At 38.6% G+C, this 21343-nt stretch overlaps 1 protein-coding gene across 41 annotated transcripts in view; it reads right to left on the bottom strand.

Moving 5' to 3' along the window:
* Nucleotides 1-21343, bottom strand: part of LOC133560307 (receptor-type tyrosine-protein phosphatase delta) — a 687524-nt gene that overhangs the window by 84330 nt on the left and 581851 nt on the right. For 29 of the 41 annotated variants that reach the window (XM_061912688.1, XM_061912687.1, XM_061912702.1 and 26 more), the window contains 2 exons: nt 5457-5645; nt 1705-1722 (listed from right to left, as the gene is read on the bottom strand). In XM_061912688.1, the coding sequence (XP_061768672.1) occupies nt 1705-1722; nt 5457-5645 (207 nt within the window). The remainder of the gene's footprint in view (nt 1-1704; nt 1723-5456; nt 5646-21343) is intronic. The other 12 variants (XM_061912697.1, XM_061912699.1, XM_061912698.1 and 9 more) reach the window with 1 other exon arrangement.

The following is a 21343-nucleotide window of genomic DNA, read 5'->3' as shown; positions in this document are numbered from 1 at the left end:
AAAGTGCTTGAGTTTAAATTGCACAATAAGTACTGTAATAATAAAATAATAATTGTATTATTACACATTATAAAACATAAAAATAATTAATTGTAAAAATCTAAATCATACTTTATAAATAAAAAAATAGTATATTTATGAAAATGTGTTTTTCTCAACAGATTTTTTTTTTGTTTACCTTTCCCGTGTTTTCATAATTATTGCGGATGAATTCCATATTAACTTTGGAGGGTCTCGTGTCTCCATTTTTTAAGCAGATTTTACAATAACATTTTGAATTATATATTTTTTTAAATCACATCGATAATTCATCATTCAAAATTCATATAAGCAATCAAATCATACTTACAAAAAAATAGTATACTGTTTGAAATATACATTTTTCACAACTTTTATAATTTTTTTTATGCCATAAAGCCCACTCTTTTTTTCTCCTAAATAATGCGGTTGAATTCCAAATCGACTTTGGAGGTTCCTTTTTTTTTACTGTTTCTATTTTCTTTTCAAATATAACACTTTAACATAACTACTTCAAAAATGTTTTAAAGGGAAAATGGGTTCAAAAATACACTCATCCTATTGCCAATGCTAAAAAAAACAGATACAGAAAAAATATATGGATATATATTTATATGCTGTATACACTGACTTAGCCCTGATAAGAAAGTGTACAACATGTAACTGGTCAATGTGGGATGAGTGGTACTGCTTTAAGGGGAAACATGGATCAAACAAAAGAGGTTTACAGTAGAAGAAAAGCAGCATAACAAGGAAAAGAATGACTTTTTTTCAGCATATTCAATCACAAATCCAGTCACATTGAGAAAAAGGCAGCACTGTGCAAAAAAAATGTGAGAGGGAAGAAAAAGATCCATTGCACTTTCGAAACAAATCCAACACATAACCCTCTGGAATCAAAGTTTGCCTTTTTGTTGACATGCAAGAAATGGATGTCAGCACAACTTACAACCTCGCCAACAAACAAACCCTTAGCTGAAAAATAAAATACAAGTGTATTAGAGAAGACAAAATTCAAAATGTGCTGGGGCAAAAAGACACCCATTGTTTTTTTAAAAATCCACTATGGGATCAGCAGTGTGGTGTCACATAACCAGACAAAAACAACTGCAAAAAATATCTTCTCCTTCCTTCCGTCTCTCCGACACTACTGTTTTCCCAAACCCTGAAAAATTCAAAAAATTACCAAAAAAGTCAAGAAAAGTGAGAAAAATAGGTGTGAAAGAGGTGGAAAAAAGCACCGGAAGAAACTTTATCAAAAAAGTGGTCGTTTGGGCTTTTTTTTGAGAGAGGTATAGGAGAGGAAAGCAAAGTAGAAGAATGGTAAAAAAATGTTCAGCATCTGCATAACTTCATATTTTTTTTATGAATATTTTTTTTTTGCTGAACGAAAAACAGCTCAAGGGAGGGGAAAAATATGCTTGGTTGTTTTAGTTGGACAAAAAAGAGGGGCGCATGATTTGCCATATGGCAAAAAACAACAACAAAAATAAATAATTGTCATTGGATATGCTTTTTTTGTAAATTTTTTTCGAGCTAGGGTAAGCATATCACAAGAGGCTCTAATTAAAAATTAAAATGAAATAGATGAGATTTCAAATCAAAGAAAGGATGTGATGGGGAGGAAAAGGAGGAGGATAACAAACATGGCGGCGATTCACTTGAGCATCACTTCAGCGCTCTTACCTCGTATTGGCGTACCACCTGGGTGGATAATATGAATGCAAATAAGATTAGAAAAAAGAAGCATTAGTAAGATTTTGGGGAAGGGGGGATGCTTTTGGAAGAAATTTCAACAGTAAATAGTAGGGGTGTAAAGGTACTTGTATTCAGAATTTGATTTTTTGGTTTGATTTCAGTGCACAGGAAGTAGATTTTGCCGACAGTCACGCTTGTACTCGATACACAAATAAAGTGCACCAATAGGAGTCATTAACAGCTGTAGTACCAAGGACAAGCCAGAGTTTGAAAACCCTCTTTTCATGTTATTAGTCTACAAAAGTTCAATGTTTTTTTATATACAGTAGTTGTCTTATTATTTTTGACAGTACTGCAAATGGAAAAATATTGTTATACCTAGGGGTTCAATCCATTTTTCAAATTTTATTTTCTCTAATTAAAAAGAACCTGTTTGCATCCCTAAATGACCCCATTTTTCTTCCGTTGAAACATGTATTAATACATAAAAAAAACAAAAAAAACATTTAGAATATATTTCCTAAACTTTTATGTTTTTTTCCACACACATTCTTGCTGAATTTAAATCGGCTATGGTTATCATCATCATAATTAGCTTTTTTATTCTCACTTGAAATTGAAAGAAAGTAGCTAAATATACTTAATATACTGTTAAAATGGAAGCAATTTCTCACAAGATTGTCCATCCATCCATCCATCCATTTTCTACCGCTTATTCCCTTTTGGGGTCGCGGGGGGCGCTGGTGCTTATCTCAGCTACAATCGGGCACCCTGGACCAATCGCCACCTCATCACAGGGCCTCACAAGTTTGTATTACATTTATTATTTCAGAATTCATTTTATGGTAGGACCCAGTTTTCAAGAATTAGTTTGTGGGTTTTTTTCAAGTCAATGAAGCTGTTTACACAAAAGCACAGCAGTTTTTATTCTCACATGTTGTTCCTTTACTGTTACCAAAATGAACAGGACCGTAGCTTTGAAACCAAAGTACATACCAAACTGTCATTATGGCGTACCGTTACACCCCTAATGAATAAACAAAGAAACAGAGGAAAGAGACAGAAATAGAAGAAAGTTCTGTGCAGGATTCATCATCATCAGCAGCAGCATCGGAGGACCATCTATTGAAGGGAAGACAACAAACCTCCCTAAACACTGCCCTAAATATCCAGATTTATGACCAGTAATTCAAAATAAGTGTATGTGAAGGTGAGCTGTGCTTCTAATAGTAGTAATAGTAGTAGTATTATACTAGTATTGTAGTAGTCTCAACTCATCTGTTAGTAAAATCCATGCCATGCATTTTTTATCGTAATTAATAGTTGTTGGAAAGAATTAGTGGGAAGGAGTGATGTGCGCCTTAGAGCTAAGTAATCACTTACCAAAGGATTCTGTAGTAAAAACACAAAAACAATATAGAGAGAAGAAAAACACAATAAGCGTAAGAATATATGAGGATATTCTTGAAAGTGGTTAACTTGCAAAAGGCTTTGTTAATCTGTGTTTAATAGTCATAAGGGAGAAAAATTGTGAGGGGTTAGTTGTGTTGACAAGACGGGACAGCAAACGCACAATTTGTTGACATACTGTGAGTAAACACTGCAGGAAATAATAATGGTTATGTTTTTTGTAATATACACTGTCAGAAATAGGGGTGCCAGAGGTCTCTAATGTAACCAATGGTGCTTTGTTCCAAAGGTGAAAAGGTACAGGCATGTTTTTCAACCATCAAAACTCAAAAGTTGCAAACGCTCTACCTTGAGGGTATCAACGCAGTGTACCTGTAAATGTACACTAGTGTGACAGTTTTTCTCTCAGGGTCCAATCTTTATATTTTCAAAGGCAAAAAAAGAGTACAGATATGTTCCCAAATCATAAAGTGCAATATGACACCTTACTGACAAGCCATTTGACCAGTTTAAACCTTAATAATAATCAAAATGCTAATTTCTGCCCTCTAAGTCCATCCTTTACAAATTTTCTCCATCAAGTTGATTAATTTCCCCTGCTTTATATTTTGCAAGACCAAACCGGGAACATAAATGTTGCCATGTTGTTAAGTGCAAGGCAACACCTCAGTGACAAGTGTTTGTATCCCTACAGCTTCAATAATGTCACTATTGTTGTTCCTCTGGGTCCAATCTTTACTAATGTGCCTCATTAGGTGAATATTTGGTCTCCTGGTCTACATTCACAACACCAAACATGGGAGAAATATGTTCCCAAGGTGTAGAGTGCAAGGTAGCACCCCCGTAACAAGCTACCCCCTAAGCTGCAATAGCACTACAACTTCTGTCTCTCAGCCTCCAATCATCACCAAAACACCCCAAATTACTAGACTCCTGTTTTATATGGGGAACATATAAGACCGCATTTCTCAAGTTTACAAGTTTAAGGTAGCATTTCAGTGATAAGCCATTGTACTCCTTAAACTGGAATAATGCTACATACAGCTTCTGTTTCTTAGTGCCCAATCATTACTAACACACCCCATACAACAAATTACTAGACTTCTGTTTTACATTTCACAAAACAAAATAGTGAATATACATATTCCCATGTTTGAAAATCCAAGATTGCATTTCAGTGACCAGCCATTGTACTCCTAAAAATGCTACAAAGTCTGTCTCTTAGTTTTAATCTTTATAAATAATCCCCATTAAGTGAATATTTAGACTCCTGTTATGCAATTCTCATAACATGGCCCCAAGTAGTAATTTTCCATAAAACACCACAAAAACAAGCTATTGCACCCGAAAAGCTTCAATAGTGCAACATTTTACTGTCCGTTGGGGTATAATCTATACACTCCCTGAAGTAAATTGTTTATCTTCAGATTTACATATTACAATAGCAACTACGAAATAGAAATGTTTCCAAGTTTGAAACTAGTACAAGCTATTGTACCTTAAAAATGTAATAATGCAATCATTTCCTTTTCCTTGGGGTGTCAATGTATGAAAACACACCATAAAGTGTATTATTAGACTATTGTTTCACATTTCTCAAGGCAAAACAGCAAATCATGTTCTGAATTCTGTTGTGACAATCCATTATAATCCTACAGCTATATTAATTTTTAGAAACTGGTTAATTTTCTGGTAATTATTGACAAATATACCCCATGAAAGGAATTATTGGAGTCCAGTCAAACTATTGTAAAACATAAGCTACATACAGTAGATGTCCAGAAAGTGGTACATCTGATGCCTATTCTTTCAAATACACCCCACAGAGTGAATTATTGGACTCCCGTTTTCCATTTCTCGAGACCAATCAGTACAAATATGCTCCCAACATATGGAAATTGTAAAGTAGCACCTCAGTGACAAGCCATTGTACCCAAAAAGGTACTTTTCTGAGAGTGTAAAAGCAAATAAATGACAAAATAAATAACACCAATCGCTGCTATATGGACGATTATCTTGTTGAACTGGTTTGTTAGTCAAAATAAAAGTCCATATACCATCAATAAAAATACTTGTTCTTTCCTGGATTTAGCATTGATTTAAAAAACAAACTGAGGAAAAAAATAATGAAACCCACAAAAACAAAACAAAAAACGATAAGGAAGTAAGGAATAACGGCAAATTGGTCGCCAACACTAGAAGACAAAATAAGACGAGTAGCGCACAGACACTACAAAATAGAAAATAGTAAACAATCAATGACCTAAGAAAAAAATGAAGCCCAATGTGACGTTTAGTTATGGGGACAAAAACTGTTGTTCTAAACCTACCTGATCGCAGCTGTTTAATGCGCCCGTTGTTGCTGGTGGTATTGACAGGAAGGAAGTCTTTAAACCAGGAGATGTCGGGGTCCGGGTTGCCACTGGCGGCACAGAGCATGGTGGCAGTACGAGTTCGCTCTACCACTTTGAGCTGAGGGCCCATGTCTATGGTGGGGAAACCAGGAGGCAGTTGGTCCTCTGGGAGTAAAGAGAGGGGAATTAGAGATCAGAAAGGATACAATTGTTTGGCAACATTTAGGTAATTTACAATGTTTCAATGTGAGTCAAAGATCTTCTAAATGACAGGTGCAGGAATAAGTGACCAGATTTCAAATCAGGTTCAAATCCTTGATGCAAGTACCACTCCTCAGAGTTCTCTGACAAATGGTGTCAAAAGTCTGCGGTCTAAAGAGTGTTTTCTATTCGGCCTCCGGTACTCTGGAATGCCCTCCCGTTAACAGTTAGAAATGCTACCTCAGTAGAATCATTTAAGTCCCATCTTTAAACTAATTTGTATACTCTAACCTTTAAATAGACCCTCTTTTAGACCAGTTGATCTGCCGTTTCTTTTCTGTTCTGCCCCCCTCTCCTTCGTGGAGAGGGGGGCCCAGATTCGGTGACCACAGATGAAGCAGTAGCTGTCCAAAGTCGGGACCCAGGGTGGACCACTTATCTGTGCATTTTTTGGGGACGTCTCTGCGCTGCTGACCTGTCTCCACTCAAGATAAACTCCTGCTGGCCCCACTATGGCCTGGAATCTCACACTATTATGCTAGATCCACTATGGACGGGACTCTCACACTATTATGCTAGGTCCACTCGAAGTCCATTGCCCCAGTCGCCCAGGTTGGCGGGGTCCCCACATCTGCGGTCCCTTCCAAGGTTTCCCATTGTCAGTGAAGTGTGAAGTGAATTATATTTATATAGCGCTTTTCTCTAGTGACTCAAAGCGCTTTTACATAGTGAAACCCAATATCTAAGTTACATTTAAACCAGTGTGGGTGGCACTGAGAGCAGGTGGGTAAAGTGTCTTGCCCAAGGACACAACGGCAGTGACTAGGATGGCGGAAGTGGGAATCGAACCTGCAACCCTCTACCAACCGAGCTATGCCCATTTGGTTGAATTTTTCGTGCCCTGATGAGGGATCTGAGCCGAGGATGTTGTTGTGGCTTGTGCAGCCCTTTGAGACACTTGTGATTTAAGGCCGTATAAGTAAACGTTGATTGATTGATTGTTGTAAAAGTGGGAAGTGGTGACAGTACTGGAAGTGATAACATAAGTCAGAAGTAGGTAACTATCCGTAAAGCTGCTAGTGGCATGCCTAGTAACAAGTGAGAGGGTGAACAATTTTTAATCATTAATTACAATAGAGATGCTCGATTAACCGATATTGTCCATCACGCATTCTCATTCTCACGTTTTCACCACTCCACAGTTCTAAGATCGCAACATACTTATCAGATGTGCTGAAGGAAGACATTTTATTCCCCCTCGCATAGTCAACACTTTACAGTCTTTTCTAATTGCATGTTTACACTATGACGGCCAAACTTGGAAATGATTCCACACCTCGGACATACTGAGCTTGAACTAGCAAGTTTTGTTGTTCTGTGGCGCATGTAGTGAAGTTTAATGAGGTCATCACTTGCACCCGTCTATCAGGGGTGTATAGAGTACCCAACCCAAAAATTGTATCAACAAAGAGTACAGTTACTTCAGAATAATATGACTCAAGTAAAAGTAAACATTTGTCATAAAGTAATTACTTGAGTAAGAGTAAATATTGCATGAAAAAAAGTACTCAAACATTTCGTAACCTGTGAGTAACTTCTGATTTATTTAGTAGCTATTTCGTCATGGTTCTTGGACTAAAAAAAACATAAAATCATATACAATTGACTGCAACCTGATTTCTCTAGCTGAAAGTGAAATTATTGTCGGCTGAAATGTGTACATTTCTACTGACACAGATGACAGCACATGATATAAATGGTCCTTTTACTAGTTTGAAAAATGGGACCCATTACCTCCCTGCTTGGCACTCAGCATCAAGGGTTGGAATTGGGGGTTAAATCACCATAACTAATTCCCGGGCGCGGCACCGCTGCTGCCCACTGCTCCCCTCACTTCCCAGGGGGTGAACAAGGGGATGGGTCTAATGCAGAAGACAAATTTCACCACACCTAGTGTGTGACAATCATTGGTACTTTAACTTTAACTTGAAAGTGATCACTGAAGATTTGTGCTGCCTTTTTGGATATCATTTCACTTTTTACAGTCAGTACGTTTCATTCATCCATCCATTTCCTACCGCTTATTCCCTTCGCGGTTGCGGGGGGCGCTGGAGCCTAACTCAGCTACAATCGGGCGGTAGGCGGGGTACACCCTGGACAAGTCGCCACCTCATCACAGGGACAACACAGATAGACAACATTCACACTCACATTCACACACTAGGGTCATTTTAGTGTTGCCAATCAACCTATCCCCAGGTGCATGTCTTTGGAGGTGGGAGGAAGCCGGAGTACCCGGAGGGAACCCACGCAGTCACAGGGAAGACATGCAAACGCCACACAGAAAGATCCCGAGCGCAGGATCGAACCCAGGACCTTCAGATTCTGAGGCAGACGCACTAACCCCTCTCCCACCGTGCTGCAGTATGTTTCTATGCACTAAATTACTCTGATTTGTCAAATATTTCAGTTTCTTCTATTTTCCCAGCTACATGTAAAAAACTCTAGTGTCCTTACTTTTATCTCTAATGTGACCATTGGCAACATGCAGTGTGCCTCTTGTACACTAGAGGGCAATTGTAGTCATTTCAGATTGTTGAGCTATGTGGGAATGTAAATACAGTAGAAGAAGAGAATGCTACATGCTAATAAGCTAGCGTTGGTAACTTCCAAGCTCCGGACTTAACAGATAAGTACTTTCCACTGCTATTTGGTGTTGTAGGTAATGGTTTAATGTTTTAAATGACACTTGTTATTAGGATCATCAGACAAAAAGATTTCTATTTTAGTCAACTGTTTCAGGAGTTTAATGTTCACCAGTTTTCTCACACAGTCTAGATGTGCTTGCGTCATTGATTGAGTGATTGATTGATTGATTGATACTTTTATTAGTAGATGGCAAAGTTCAGTACATATCTCCCGTCCAAAGGCAAAACCCAGTAACTCAATTTTGGTCAAAACTGAGCTGATAATAATTTTGGAGTTCCTAGGTGATATGCTTTACATTAGTGTATGCGATACTGTAATTTGTTCCGTAAGTAAGCTGTTACACGCATGGCAGGACCTAGCAACTACCACATAACCGTGTAGATACAACAGAAAAACCTAGTATCTCAATGGACCAATTGGAGCTTCTTTGTCAGTCGCCTTATTGTCTTTAATGAGACATTTGCACGAATGGGGGCCGACGGTCAACCTGATTATGTGATATCATGGCACGAGGGGATATTTGGAAGATTGGCCCAGGACGTTGCAAGCACCTTCAATAAATGTATTGTTCTTGATTCTTCCCCTTGCATACTCTTTTGGGCAGATAACTGTGGAGGTCAAAATAAAAACTGGACGCTGTACACGGCTCTTGCCCATTGTGCAAACGCAGAATGGGGCCCACCTGAGTTTGTGATAAAATATCTGGAGAAAGGGCACACGTTCATGAGAGCAGATTCAATCCTTGGCTCAATCGGCAAGAAAATGAAAGCTCAAGAAAACATCTATACGTTTGATGACTTTGTAGATCTTTGTAAGACTGCATCAAGATAGATTGGTTTTCCTTTGTTTTCTCAAAATCAGCTAGAAGTGAGTTACTAGGTTTTGCCTTTGGACCGGAGATATTCCATACAATTGACCACTAAATGGTAACACCCGAGTAAGTTTTTCGACTTGTTTAAGTCGGGGTCCACGTTAATCAATTCATATAGTTAATCAGTCATGTCACACAATTAAAGTGTTTTCTTTGTGAACATTCTGAGACACAGTAAATAAGTACTCTAGGTTTCTATTTTATCGTATGATTTAATAACACTGACCTATTTCAGCTTCTACTTCATGTTTGTTTGACGTAAACAGTCCTTTACCACGGGTTTGTTATTGGCCAGGTACAATGCCAAGCTACATTTAAATGGTGGGATGGAGTCAAGTGTCACCTGTGTTTACGTTGGATTGGTGGAACAGAGTCGTGTGACAGCTGGCATAAGTCTTGCTGACAAATAAATACATCTTTGCCAGCCTTAATCAATAGATTATAAAAAAACTGTATGTAAATGTAACGATTGGAACAAAACTCAATCTGACAGCGTAAAAGTAATGTTTCTTCTTCACAAAAATATCCAAGCAAAAGTAAAAGTATGTTGCATTAAAACTACTCTGAATGCAATTTATCCAAAAAGTTACCTAAGTAAATGTAACAGTTAACACGTAATACACTACTACAGTACAAGCAGAAATATCTAAAAATTCAATATCTCGGTTTATGCCAGTTTTGGCCAAGAATATCAATCAACCAAGGGACGGCGTGGCGCAGTGGAGAGTGGCCGTGCGCAACCCAAGGGTCCATGGTTTAATCCCCACCTAGTACCAACCTCGTCACGTCCATTGTGTCCTGAGCAAGACACTTCACCCTTGCTCCTGATGGGTGCTGGTTAGCGCCTTGCAAGGCAGCTCCCTCCATCAGTGTGTGAATGTGTGTGTGAATGGGTAAATGTGGAAGTAGTGTTAAAGCGCTTTGAGTACCTCGAAGGTAGAAAAGTACAACCCATTTATCATGTATTTATTATTTAACCAATGTTATTGGCTATCCCTATTTTTTTATTTTTTAATCAACGTGGTTAAAGGTTTGAGAGTCCGACTTGTCAGAGTTATTTGGCGAATTGTGTCAGAAGTGGGATCAGGAAGACATTTTATCTTTGATTTTTATACTGCACTTTCCACCAATTCAGGTGCTTAAATGTCGAGTTTTGTCATGTGAGGAAATGGTGACTTCACCTCTATAGTTAGCTGGAGCGATCAATGGGTATAATCTGCTAATGGCTTTGGGAGTTTGTGTATATGGCCTTCTGTCATCAGCCAGAAATCTGCTCTCTGAGGTACTTTTAGAGCCAATGTCCTTTTCACATTTGGCACTCATATGGCCACCGCCCCCGCCCATTCCCCCAATAGCAACGCCGCTGGCTAATGTGTGTAAATTGTCATTGGGGGTCTTTTCACAGCAGGCACCAGCACTCAGCACTTTTCTTTTTTTCTTTTTTTTTATAGAAGATGACTTCAGCATTTCTCTCTTCCATCTCATTTGCTGTGCGGCAGCCATTGTTGAATATACAGTACGCTAGCATGTGTTAAAACAGCAGCAGCTGCCCTTGTCTTAGGCTGTCCTTGAGATTGCAGTGCTCAGCGAGGTAAAACTCGATAGAGGAGGAGGGGGAAGTCCATTCCCCTTCCTTGTTAATTTCAGCTTTGACTCTAACGGCTATTTTACAGACTAAACTGTACCCTTTTCAAAAGTCGTGCAATTTTAATTATATTAGCTACTGGCCCAGCACAAGTTTTGGAGTTTAGCGTATTTAAATTGGCCAATTAGAAAAAACAGTTCACCAGACCTATGTAAGCGTCAATATATACCTTGATGTTGCAGAAAAAAGACCATATATTTTTTTAACCCATTTCCAAACTCTAAATGGGTGAATTTTGGCGAATCAAACACCTTTCTATTTATCGCTCTAGGAGCGATGACGTCAGAACGTGACGTCACCTAGGTAATAAAGCCGCCATTTTCTCAAACACATTACAAACACCGGGTCTCAGCTCTGTTATTTTCAGTTTTTTCGACTGTTTTCCGTACCTTGGAGACATTATGCCTTGTCGGTGTGTTGTCGGAGGCTGTAACAACACTACAGGGAGGGATTCAAGTTGCACCACATACAGGGAGGGATTCAAGTTGCACCACTGGCCCAAAGATGCGAAAGTGGCAAGAAATTGGTCAAAATTTGTTCAAAATACGAGTGTGGGGAAATCAGACGAAATGGTCAGTCGTTTGTTCCGCACACTTTACCGACGAAACCTATGCTACTACAAAGATGGCAAGATTGTGTAGATATCCTGCGACACTCAAAGCAGATGCATTTTCAACGATAAATTCAAAGAAATCTGCCGCCAGACCCCCATTGAATGTGCCGGAGTGTCTGCACAATTTACCGGCGATGCTAAGGCAGACATGGCACAGAGATGTATGGATATCCTGCAGATGCATTTCCAACGATAAAGTCAACGAAATCACAAAGGTGAGTTTTGTTGATGTTATTGACTTATGTGCTAATCAGACGTATTTGGTCACGGCATGACTGCCAGCTAATCGATGCTAACATGATATTTAGGCTAGCTGTATGTAAATTTGTAGCTATATTTGCATCCAGCCTTTCCCTCCACCCACATTTAATGCCAAACAAACACTTACCAATCGACAGATTTAAGTTGATCCAGTGTCACAAGATGCGAAAGTCCTGATCGTTTGGTCTGCACATTTTACCGGCGATGCTAAGGCAGACATGGCCAAATAGCATCATTAGCTATTCGCTCAATAGCTTCAGTTTCTTCTTCAATTTCGTTTTCGCTATCTGCCTCCATACTCCAACCATCCGTTTCAATACATGCGTAATCTGTTGAATCACTTAAACCGCTGAAATCCGAGCTAATGTCGCTATATCTTGCTGTGCTATCCGTTTGTTTGTATTGGCATCACTGGATGACGTCACAGGAAAATGGACTGTGGCTTCACAGATAGCAAAAATCAGGCACTTTAAAGCCTTTTTTCGGGATATTTCGGGATGGGTAACATTTTGAAAAAAACTTTGAAAAATAAAATAAGCCACTGGGAACTAATTTTTATTGGTTTTAACCCTTCTGAAATTGTGATAGTGTTCCCCTTTAAATACTGATAAGTTGGTTACGCAACGTCACACCAAAGGTTTTTGATGGGTTTAGGTCAGGGTTACACTCTTTTGCAACTAAACTGTGAAATAACCTTGCTCCAACTAAAATGAATGCTACCAGGAAGTGTTGACTAGAAACAGAGATTGCAATTGATGTGATATTTGTATTTGATTTGCACAAAGTCTTTTGTACTTCATCTCAAAGGTGTCTGATGTGGTTGAAGGGTGGGGATTGGGTCTTCTATGCAAACAAAGAAGAAGGTTAAACTGTTCGGAAGCATGTAACTTCCATAAAAAAAATTGGCATGACTGAAAATACAATTGTGTTTAATTATACAATAATCAGATTATTTGTGCAAACTTTCTCATCGTTCATACTAAAGATATGTGACAACACTAGAAAATGGCTAATCAGTTGGGAAGCATTGAATTGTTAAATAATGCATTGTGACTCAAATTGGAATTGTGTTTAATGAGATTTTTAATGGCTACTATTGAAATGTATGCAATCTCTCTTTTAGCTCATTCTGAAGTTGTTGATAAAGTTACATTTTGATCTGATTTTAATCTGATTCGTTGAATCAACTATTTTCTATACATTTGTTTAAATGTGATTAATCGTATAATGCTGTAGTTAAATGATAAACTCTTTAGTAGTTCAATTCGAAAAGTCTTTGGTCATCTAAACCGTTCTAGAAAAGTAAGTCAACGAGAAAGACACTTTGGAAACTGTGTTTTGAATTGAAATTAAATTGGGATGAATCAGGTTATGTATCAGATTAATTCGGGAATTTGCAAATAACTCTCTTGTAGTCCATTCCAAAGTTGTTAAATGGGGTTGAGGTCATTAATCTGACCATTTAGAAAAAGGCTCAACTTTTTGTACAATGACCACAAATATGTCAAGACTCGGAATTAAATGTGCTTAATTGTGATTACAAAAACTGCAATTTTTCCTTGTCTGATGTCACTATTTATGTTCATTGGTTGGCAATTTTTCGCCTGGAAGCCCACTTCTACATGCTTTCTAAAGAAAAGGTTTAGTTAAAAGACTAAATTTTTGCTGCCAAATCCAGTGGAATTTTGTAGTTCACACAGATTGTCACATCTGGTTATTCAATTCAACAGCACAGGGATGATCCTGAGGATTGCTCGTGGCGAAAAAATGCTCTTGTAGCATCTAATAATTGTGTATTCAACCTTAAATGCAGCAAAGATTCTTGTACAAATGTGCAAAACAAGAGGAAGTTCAAGCAGGGACACCAGGATTTGAAAAAGTTTGCAGTTCAGTCTGAAGTCAGTCATTGGCGGCATTTTTTTTCTTATCCAAGATTTATCCACCGAGGTAGCAGTTCCTTCCGCCGTGCCAAGTACCCAAAAGCATTGTTGGAAGGCAGCCATGATTGTCATTTGGCGGGCGTGGATGGCGTCTCTCCGTAAAGCCAAGTTGGTTTCCGGCATGTCGCCACCTCATGAAAATTTAATGAAGGTTTCCAAAAAGGTACCACGGAGGATGACGATTCACCATATCATAGCCAGGAACATATGGGAAAGTTGACATTCATAGGAAACATTGTTTTTCTCTTTCAAGACTTCCTCTATTGAGGCTGTAAAAGCCAGAAAAAAGTAAATTGTAGTGGCAGATAAAAAGCCACCTGCCATCGTAAGTGAGCATCAAAAGCCACTTGAACGCCAGAGTTGCCGTCGCCATGGTTCTCACCATTAAGAGAGCCATTTGGATTTTTTTTTTTTCCGAGAAAATGGATCTTGTTTGCATTCATATCTCAGGGGCAATTTTCATTAAATTGTGTTTCTTAGGCAAAAAGCTGAACACACAAATGGTTGACTTTCAGATATCGGCCATAAAGCACAGAATATGTTTGTCTTCTCGTACCAGGTTCCAAAAACTGCCAGTCTGAGTTCTGTTCTGACACCATCTGTCTTAAATGGGTCTGTGGGTTTGAAAAACCAGTTCCCTGACCACAACTTGAGAAAATCAGACTCTTTGTCAAAAGCCCACACAGTTTTCATATTTTTCAGTTTTTATTGTATTTTTTTGCTATTGCTGGACCCTCTTGCCAAGCCATTATTGTAAATGAATAGCTCTTCTCAATTGATCTTCCCTGATAAAATAAATGTGAAATAAAATATAATTTTATAGCTGCTGGACGACTTAAGGGGCTGATTAAAACTAATTAAATTCATACGTTTTGGTGTCTGCTGGTAATTTTTTTAAATGCTGTTCCTTTTTTTATTTAAGACTGTGATTGTTTAGTTTTTTCCACCAAATACCACCTCAGAAAACACCTGGCTCTCCAAGTACCACTATAATGACCAACGTTCAAATACAGTAGCATACTAGGCCTACGTTTTTTTTTTTTTAATGAAAAACAAGGCAGAGGTTTTATTTAAAAAGTAATTTTAATATTTAGGGCCACCTTACACACAGTTTAAACAGCAACACTGTGTTTTTGTATATGTAAAAATAAAACACGTATCACTTAATCAAGTGATTCTTTAGCATACCACTAGATAGAGTCAACCTGCCACTAGTTTTACCCAAACCGCAGTTTTACAATCACTGATTTAGGAAATTCATAATGTTATCCCCTATATCAGGGATGTCAAACTCATTTTAGATGGTGGGTCACATTGAGAAAAATCGACACCCAAGTGGGCCCTGGTAAAATTAAAACTTAAAAACTTAAAAATAAAGACAACTTCAGATTATTTTCTTTGTTTACAAATTGAACAGGCACATTCTGAAAATATACAAATCATAATCCATCCATCCATATTCTACCTCGCAACCCCCCGAGGTTGTGGGGGGAGCTGGAACCTATCTCAGCTGCATTCGGGCAGAAGGTGAAGTACACCCTGGACAAGTCGCCACCTCATCGCAGAAAAATCATAATATTGTTGGGGGTTTTTTACACTTACATGTTGCAGTTAATAGTATTCTATCTTTATTTGTCGTTATTTATGCTTTCTGAATAAATTATGTATAATGTTCATCAGTCAACTTATTGGTGTTAGTTTTATAGATAAAAATCCAAATCAAATTACAGGATGTTATTTATGTAGTTTGCTAATTTTTTTCGACTGGTGCACTAACATGTGGTTTATTTTGTTTTACATATGAAGCGTCATCTACAAAGATACAAAGAATTGCTATTGCGACATCTAGTGGACACTTTTAGAACAGCAGTTTATTTCATTCACAGCAGGTTTTACCCGGCCCGCCGTACGTTTGACAGCCCTGCCCTATATAAAAAATGGCGTTAATATGAATATTCATGCGGGTCATTCCAAATGAATGCGCACCTCCCTGAAAATAGTTTCTGTTGTCTTGATTGTGACTCTATATTGCAGAAAAAGTGCTACAAATTACATATGTGTGCTGCTTGTTCAACAGCATGACGCACAGTTTGGAGAGCATAATAACATGAATGAGTGTTTCCATGGCCACAGCCAATAGTACAAGCAAAAAACTAATTCAAACAAAACGGTTTGCACCAGTTATCAATTGCACACGCAGTCTTATTGGATCTCACAAAACACGCCCACTCCAGGGCTGTCACAGGTCACTCGCTGCACAAAAGTGTGGGCCAAGGCGTACTGTTTGCAAATTCTTTGTCACCGTGAACACATCCTTAACACGCCTTCGCCCTGAAGGTTATTCTCACCCGTTTTGGGAATCAATCTGATTCTCTCCCCCTGATATGATTTCGAAAGCAGGCCAGAAAACATTACCCACGGTGTTGTGACGGCAGCCACGTGCCGAAGCAATTTCTACCCCATTCCATGCCGTATCGCTTAAAGTTGAGGGGCACTGATCAAAGCTCTTTCCACGCTCCAAAAAAATCCAAAAAAGTGATAGAAGGGGGCCGGTTGGAGCCTTAATTAAGTTAATAATAGCACAATGCTAACAAGGAAGCTTAGAATTAGCTCGTTTCATGGCTAGGAAATTCATTAGTTGACCGAGGAGGAAACTTGAAGTCCAGTCTGTGGCCGTATATATGGAAATGTGCAGGAATTGTGGTGCATAAATTGTTATGGTACAATGCAAAGAAAAGTCTTACTTGCAAGTACCAGTTTTTTACAACCCCCTGCTTACCATTACAGTGCAGCCCCCTATATGTGGTTTGTAATTTGGCCTGTGGTGTACAGTATCCTATTCATAAAATACACATTTGAAATTAATTGCAATTGGTTTTTGTGTTACGGCACATCCATCCATCCATCCATTTTCTACCGCTTATTCCCTTTTGGGGTCGCGGGGAGCGCTGGCGCCTATATCAGCTACAATCGTGCGGAAGGCGGGGTACACCCTGGACAAGTCGCCACCTCATCACAGGGCCAACAGACAACATTCACACTCACATTCACACACTAGGGCCAATTTAGTGTTGCCAATCAACCTATGCCCAGGTGCATGTCTTTGGAAGTGGGAGGAAGCTGGAGTACCCGGAGGGAACCCACGCATTCACGGGGAGAACATGCAAACTCCACACAGAAAGATCCCGAGCCTGGATTTGAACCCAGGACTTCAGCACCTTCGTATTGTGAGGCAGACGCACTAACCCCTCTTCCACCGTGAAGCTCAAATGTTATGGCACAAGTGTGGGTAATTCTAGGTTTCCAAACAGTCAGTATAGCACAGGTGAGGACTACCAGCGCAATGACTTCTTTTTTTTAATTCAATTTTTTTTTGTCCTGTCCAGCTTCTCAGGCAAATCATATAGTTGATGTAGATGCCCATACCGGCTGTTCAGATTTACTTTACAAAAGAGAAGTGTAGGATACTTCTCTTGTTGCCTTATTTGAATTTGACTTTATTAAATGTATTTATATTATCACTTGGTGCAGCCGGGCCGTAGCAGGAGGGGATACAAAGAGAAAAAAATGAAGACTGAGGGTGAAATTGTGGGGATAAGAGGGGGATTAGACAGAGAGACAAAAACAACAACAGCAAACACAACAATAACAACAAAAACAACAGCAGCAATGACTTCAACTTCACCTACAGCACCCTGGTCACACCCCTGGTTACCAGGGCTTGTGATCCCGGTAACATGCTTTATCAGTATCATGCTTTAAACTCCGCTTTGAAAACCATTACAAAATATACTCATTGCAGCAATTAATCCTGATTTCCTCATTTTGATAAAAGAAAACAAAAATACGCACACATTTTTTAATAATTTTTTGTTTTGTCGGTTAGCGTGTTTAAAAAATGTTGCTCTTCAGTTAAGACAGCTGATCAATTTGAATTTATTATTAGTTATTGAGGGTTTTTTTTAGTATCAAATGATTCAAGTTGATCAAAAACATTTTTACAATTTAAATGCGCATAATAAGGATTATTATGTTAACATGGATGATATAATAATAATTATGATTTTTTTTTTTTACTTCAGGCAACTTGAAGCGCTTTAACTATTTTTTTCCCCCGACTAAAAACAATGTTAACACAGTTATTATTGAATGTAAGTTGATCTATAATTATTACATTTTTCGTTTTCTTCATTGTCATTAAAGATACAAATTTATGTAGAGGTAAAATTAATTGGGAGGCACTAACCTAAAGTGACCAAATTCCAATTCACTAGATGTGGAATTTTGTGTGGGACAATGTGGAACACCAATCCATCGAGATAGTTTAAAGTAACTTTAAAAAAAACATTTATATTCTGCTTTTAACTTCCACCATTAATGCGCTTTGTGGCTGATTCAGTAGCACATACATTAACAGCCTGCAAATAAAAACTTAATTCAATATATCTTATTTATATGCAACTTACCCAAGCTCTCTCACCTAAGACACCAGAGTAACCATGGATATTTCCCACTAATGCTTTGCAAACATTACAACTAAATAAACATCACCACCGTCAACTGTTAAGACGTATATCCTCAAATATAAGATCATAAACTGCCAAAACATTTCATAAAATGGCTTATCAAGCTGTGACGTTACTTTCCAACAAATTCAGCCTTCTGGTTCATCTGGGTAGGCTCACCGAGTTCATTCAGTTTGAATGCAAAATGTTTTTGAACCGAAAGTTGGACTTGCAATCATCTTTTTACTACATTACCTCACGGTTCCTCTAACTAGCGATTAGCGTGGCTGTGTTTTTGCACCCTGTGTGTGTTAAGTGACGGCCCCGCCTCCACCCACACAGACAAAGAGGGCTGATGACTCAAGAGAGGTTTCACTAAGCTTCTTTCAGTCCTTTTTTGAACAAACACGCCCATGGGCTGAAACTGATGCAAAGAGTGAACCCTCTTGCAGTCTGTTTGGCAGAAATCGACGAAGAAAACCAACATCTTACTTCGCATGTCAACATCTCCATTTAGTGCCACACGCCCACAAATTCATGCACAAAAGTGCACTTTATTAGTTTTAAACTATTGTAGTGGCGTTCTGTACAAAAAGTGCACTTTAATTTTGTGTTGTTTTGATATGTCATCTTAGTGAAATCATGCAAAAAAGTTCACTCATGGCTTGTTTTAAAATGTCTCTGACAATCTTGCACTTTCTGTTTTGAAATTACATGAATGTTTGTGCCACTGCTTAATAACTGTTTAATAAATACAGTTTTGGTAAATTGACTTAGTTGTGATTTCCCTCTCTGCATGAAAGTTTAAAAGTAGCATATATTAATGCAGTATGAAGAAAAATGTTTTAATAATGACACATATAGACCCCGAAAGGGAATAAGCGGTAGAAAATGGATGGATGGATGGATGGACATATAATCATCATACTGCTGTGATTATATATATTGAGTGTTCATTTAAGGCCAAGGCAAAATATCGACATATATATTGTGTATCGCGATATAGCCTAAAAATATTGACATATTAAAAAAAAGGCCATATCCCCCAGCCCTATGTTAAAGTAATTATTTTACATTAAAAAATAATATCCATCCATTTTCTACAGCTTGTCCCATTCGGGGTCGCGGGGAATGCTGGAGCCTATCTCAGCTGCATTCGGACAGAAGGTGGTGCACACCCTAGACAAGTTGCCACCTCATCGCAGGGCCAACACAGATAGACAGACAACATTCACACTCACATTCACACACTAGGGCCAATTTAGTGTTGCCAATCAACCTATCCCCAGGTGCATGTCTTTGGAAGTGGGAGGAAGCCGGAGCACCCGGAGGGAACCCACGCAGTCACGGGGAGAACATGCAAACTCCACACAGAAAGATCCCGAGCCTGGGATTGAACCCAGGACTACTCAGGACCTTCGTATCGTGAGGCACATGCACTAACTCCTTTCCACCTTGCTGACTTAAAATAATATATTATATAAAAAAGTTCCCATGAATTTGTTTGTGTGCAAACAATGAATGAAATCAAATGTAAGTTTGATTTAGAAAAAAAAAGTATAAAACATGTTTCGCTTAAACAAAAAAAAAGAGTAATTTTGTAATGCGGGGCCTCAAAATCAAATTCTGCTTAGGGCCTTGCATTGACAGTGATTTTCAGACTGTAGTATGCATACTAATGGTACATGGGCTCCATCTAGTGGTATGCCAAATAATCACTTAATTACATATTCAAACAGTGTTACTGTTCAAACTAGCCAAAAATATATATAAAAAACTTGTTTTTATTGACTATTTAGGCCTACTACGCTACTGTATTTTAATGTTGGTCATAACACGCCTTCCGCCCGATTGTAGCTGAGATAGGCGCCAGCGCCCCCCGCAACCCCAAAAAGGGAATAAGCGGTAGGAAATGGATGGATAATGGTGGTACTTGGAATGCTAAGTATAAAGGTGGTACTCGGTTAAAAAAGATTGAGAACCATTTGTCTAATGATTATAAAACTTTGAGGGTATCTGTGTTACATATATTAGCCTGCCTTACAAAACATTCTGGGCACATACAATTGGAGGTGCCACAAATGTCACTTTAGTGATGTAAAAAAAAAAAAAAAAGCATGTAAAGTATGTTTTTGTTTGATGAGTAACTAGCCTACTCCAAAACAACACAAAAGGGTAATCATTTGTCCAAACATGCGCACGATTATGTATGTATTTAATATTTGTGTGCTTACTATGGTATATTATTTATTTATCATTTATTTTTTTCACTGTTCTGTTACAGAGAACAAGGACATTGGATAAAATTGCTATGGTATGAAAAGAAGTAGGAATACATTTGCTTTTTTTTTTTACTCCTTTTCTTAACTGCCGTAATGAACCAAATGGAATTGTGTGATGTAATATATTGTATCGTATGCATGTTCGAAATCAACTGAAACTGAATAAGCGGTAGGAAATGGATGGATGGATGGGTGAACTGAAGTCTTGCAGCGTTGCCTCCTTTAGTATTTTTTACACCACAAGGGGCGCAGTTATGAAATACCTAATTTGACCTCCATCATCCGGACTGACTTGAAATATCTCACACAGCCTATCAAACTACTATAATTGTAGGGTGAATCATAACAACATTTGGAATACAACTTAAAGCATGGGTGTCAAACTCTGGCCCGCGGGCCAAATTTGGCCTGCAGTATAATTTCATTTGGCCCTTGAGGCAATACCAAATTAACATTAGAGCTGGCCCGCCGGTATTATAACACCGCATTCACCGCTAATACTCATACTTGCCAACCCTCCCGATTTTCAGTGCCCCTCTCGAAAGTCTCCTGGAGCAACCATTCTCCCGAATTTCTCCCGACTTCCACCCGGACAACAATATTGGGGGCGTGCCTTGAAGGCACTGCCTCTAGCGTCCTCTACAACCAGTCGTCACGTCCGTTTTTCCTCCATTCAACAGCATGCCGGCCCCTGTCACATGATAAATCCGGCTTCTACACACACATAAGTGAATGAACACCCATTCCGATCACACGGAGGGTGGCCGCATAAACAACTTTACACAGTTACAAATATGCACCACACTGTGAACCCACACCAAACAAAAATGACAAAC

This window comes from Nerophis ophidion, linkage group LG10 (assembly GCF_033978795.1).
Source record: "Nerophis ophidion isolate RoL-2023_Sa linkage group LG10, RoL_Noph_v1.0, whole genome shotgun sequence".
NCBI classification, from domain to species: domain Eukaryota; kingdom Metazoa; phylum Chordata; class Actinopteri; order Syngnathiformes; family Syngnathidae; genus Nerophis; species Nerophis ophidion.
The sequence above is the reverse complement of the archived record's forward strand: the minus strand, read 5'-3'. Positions and strand labels throughout refer to the sequence as shown.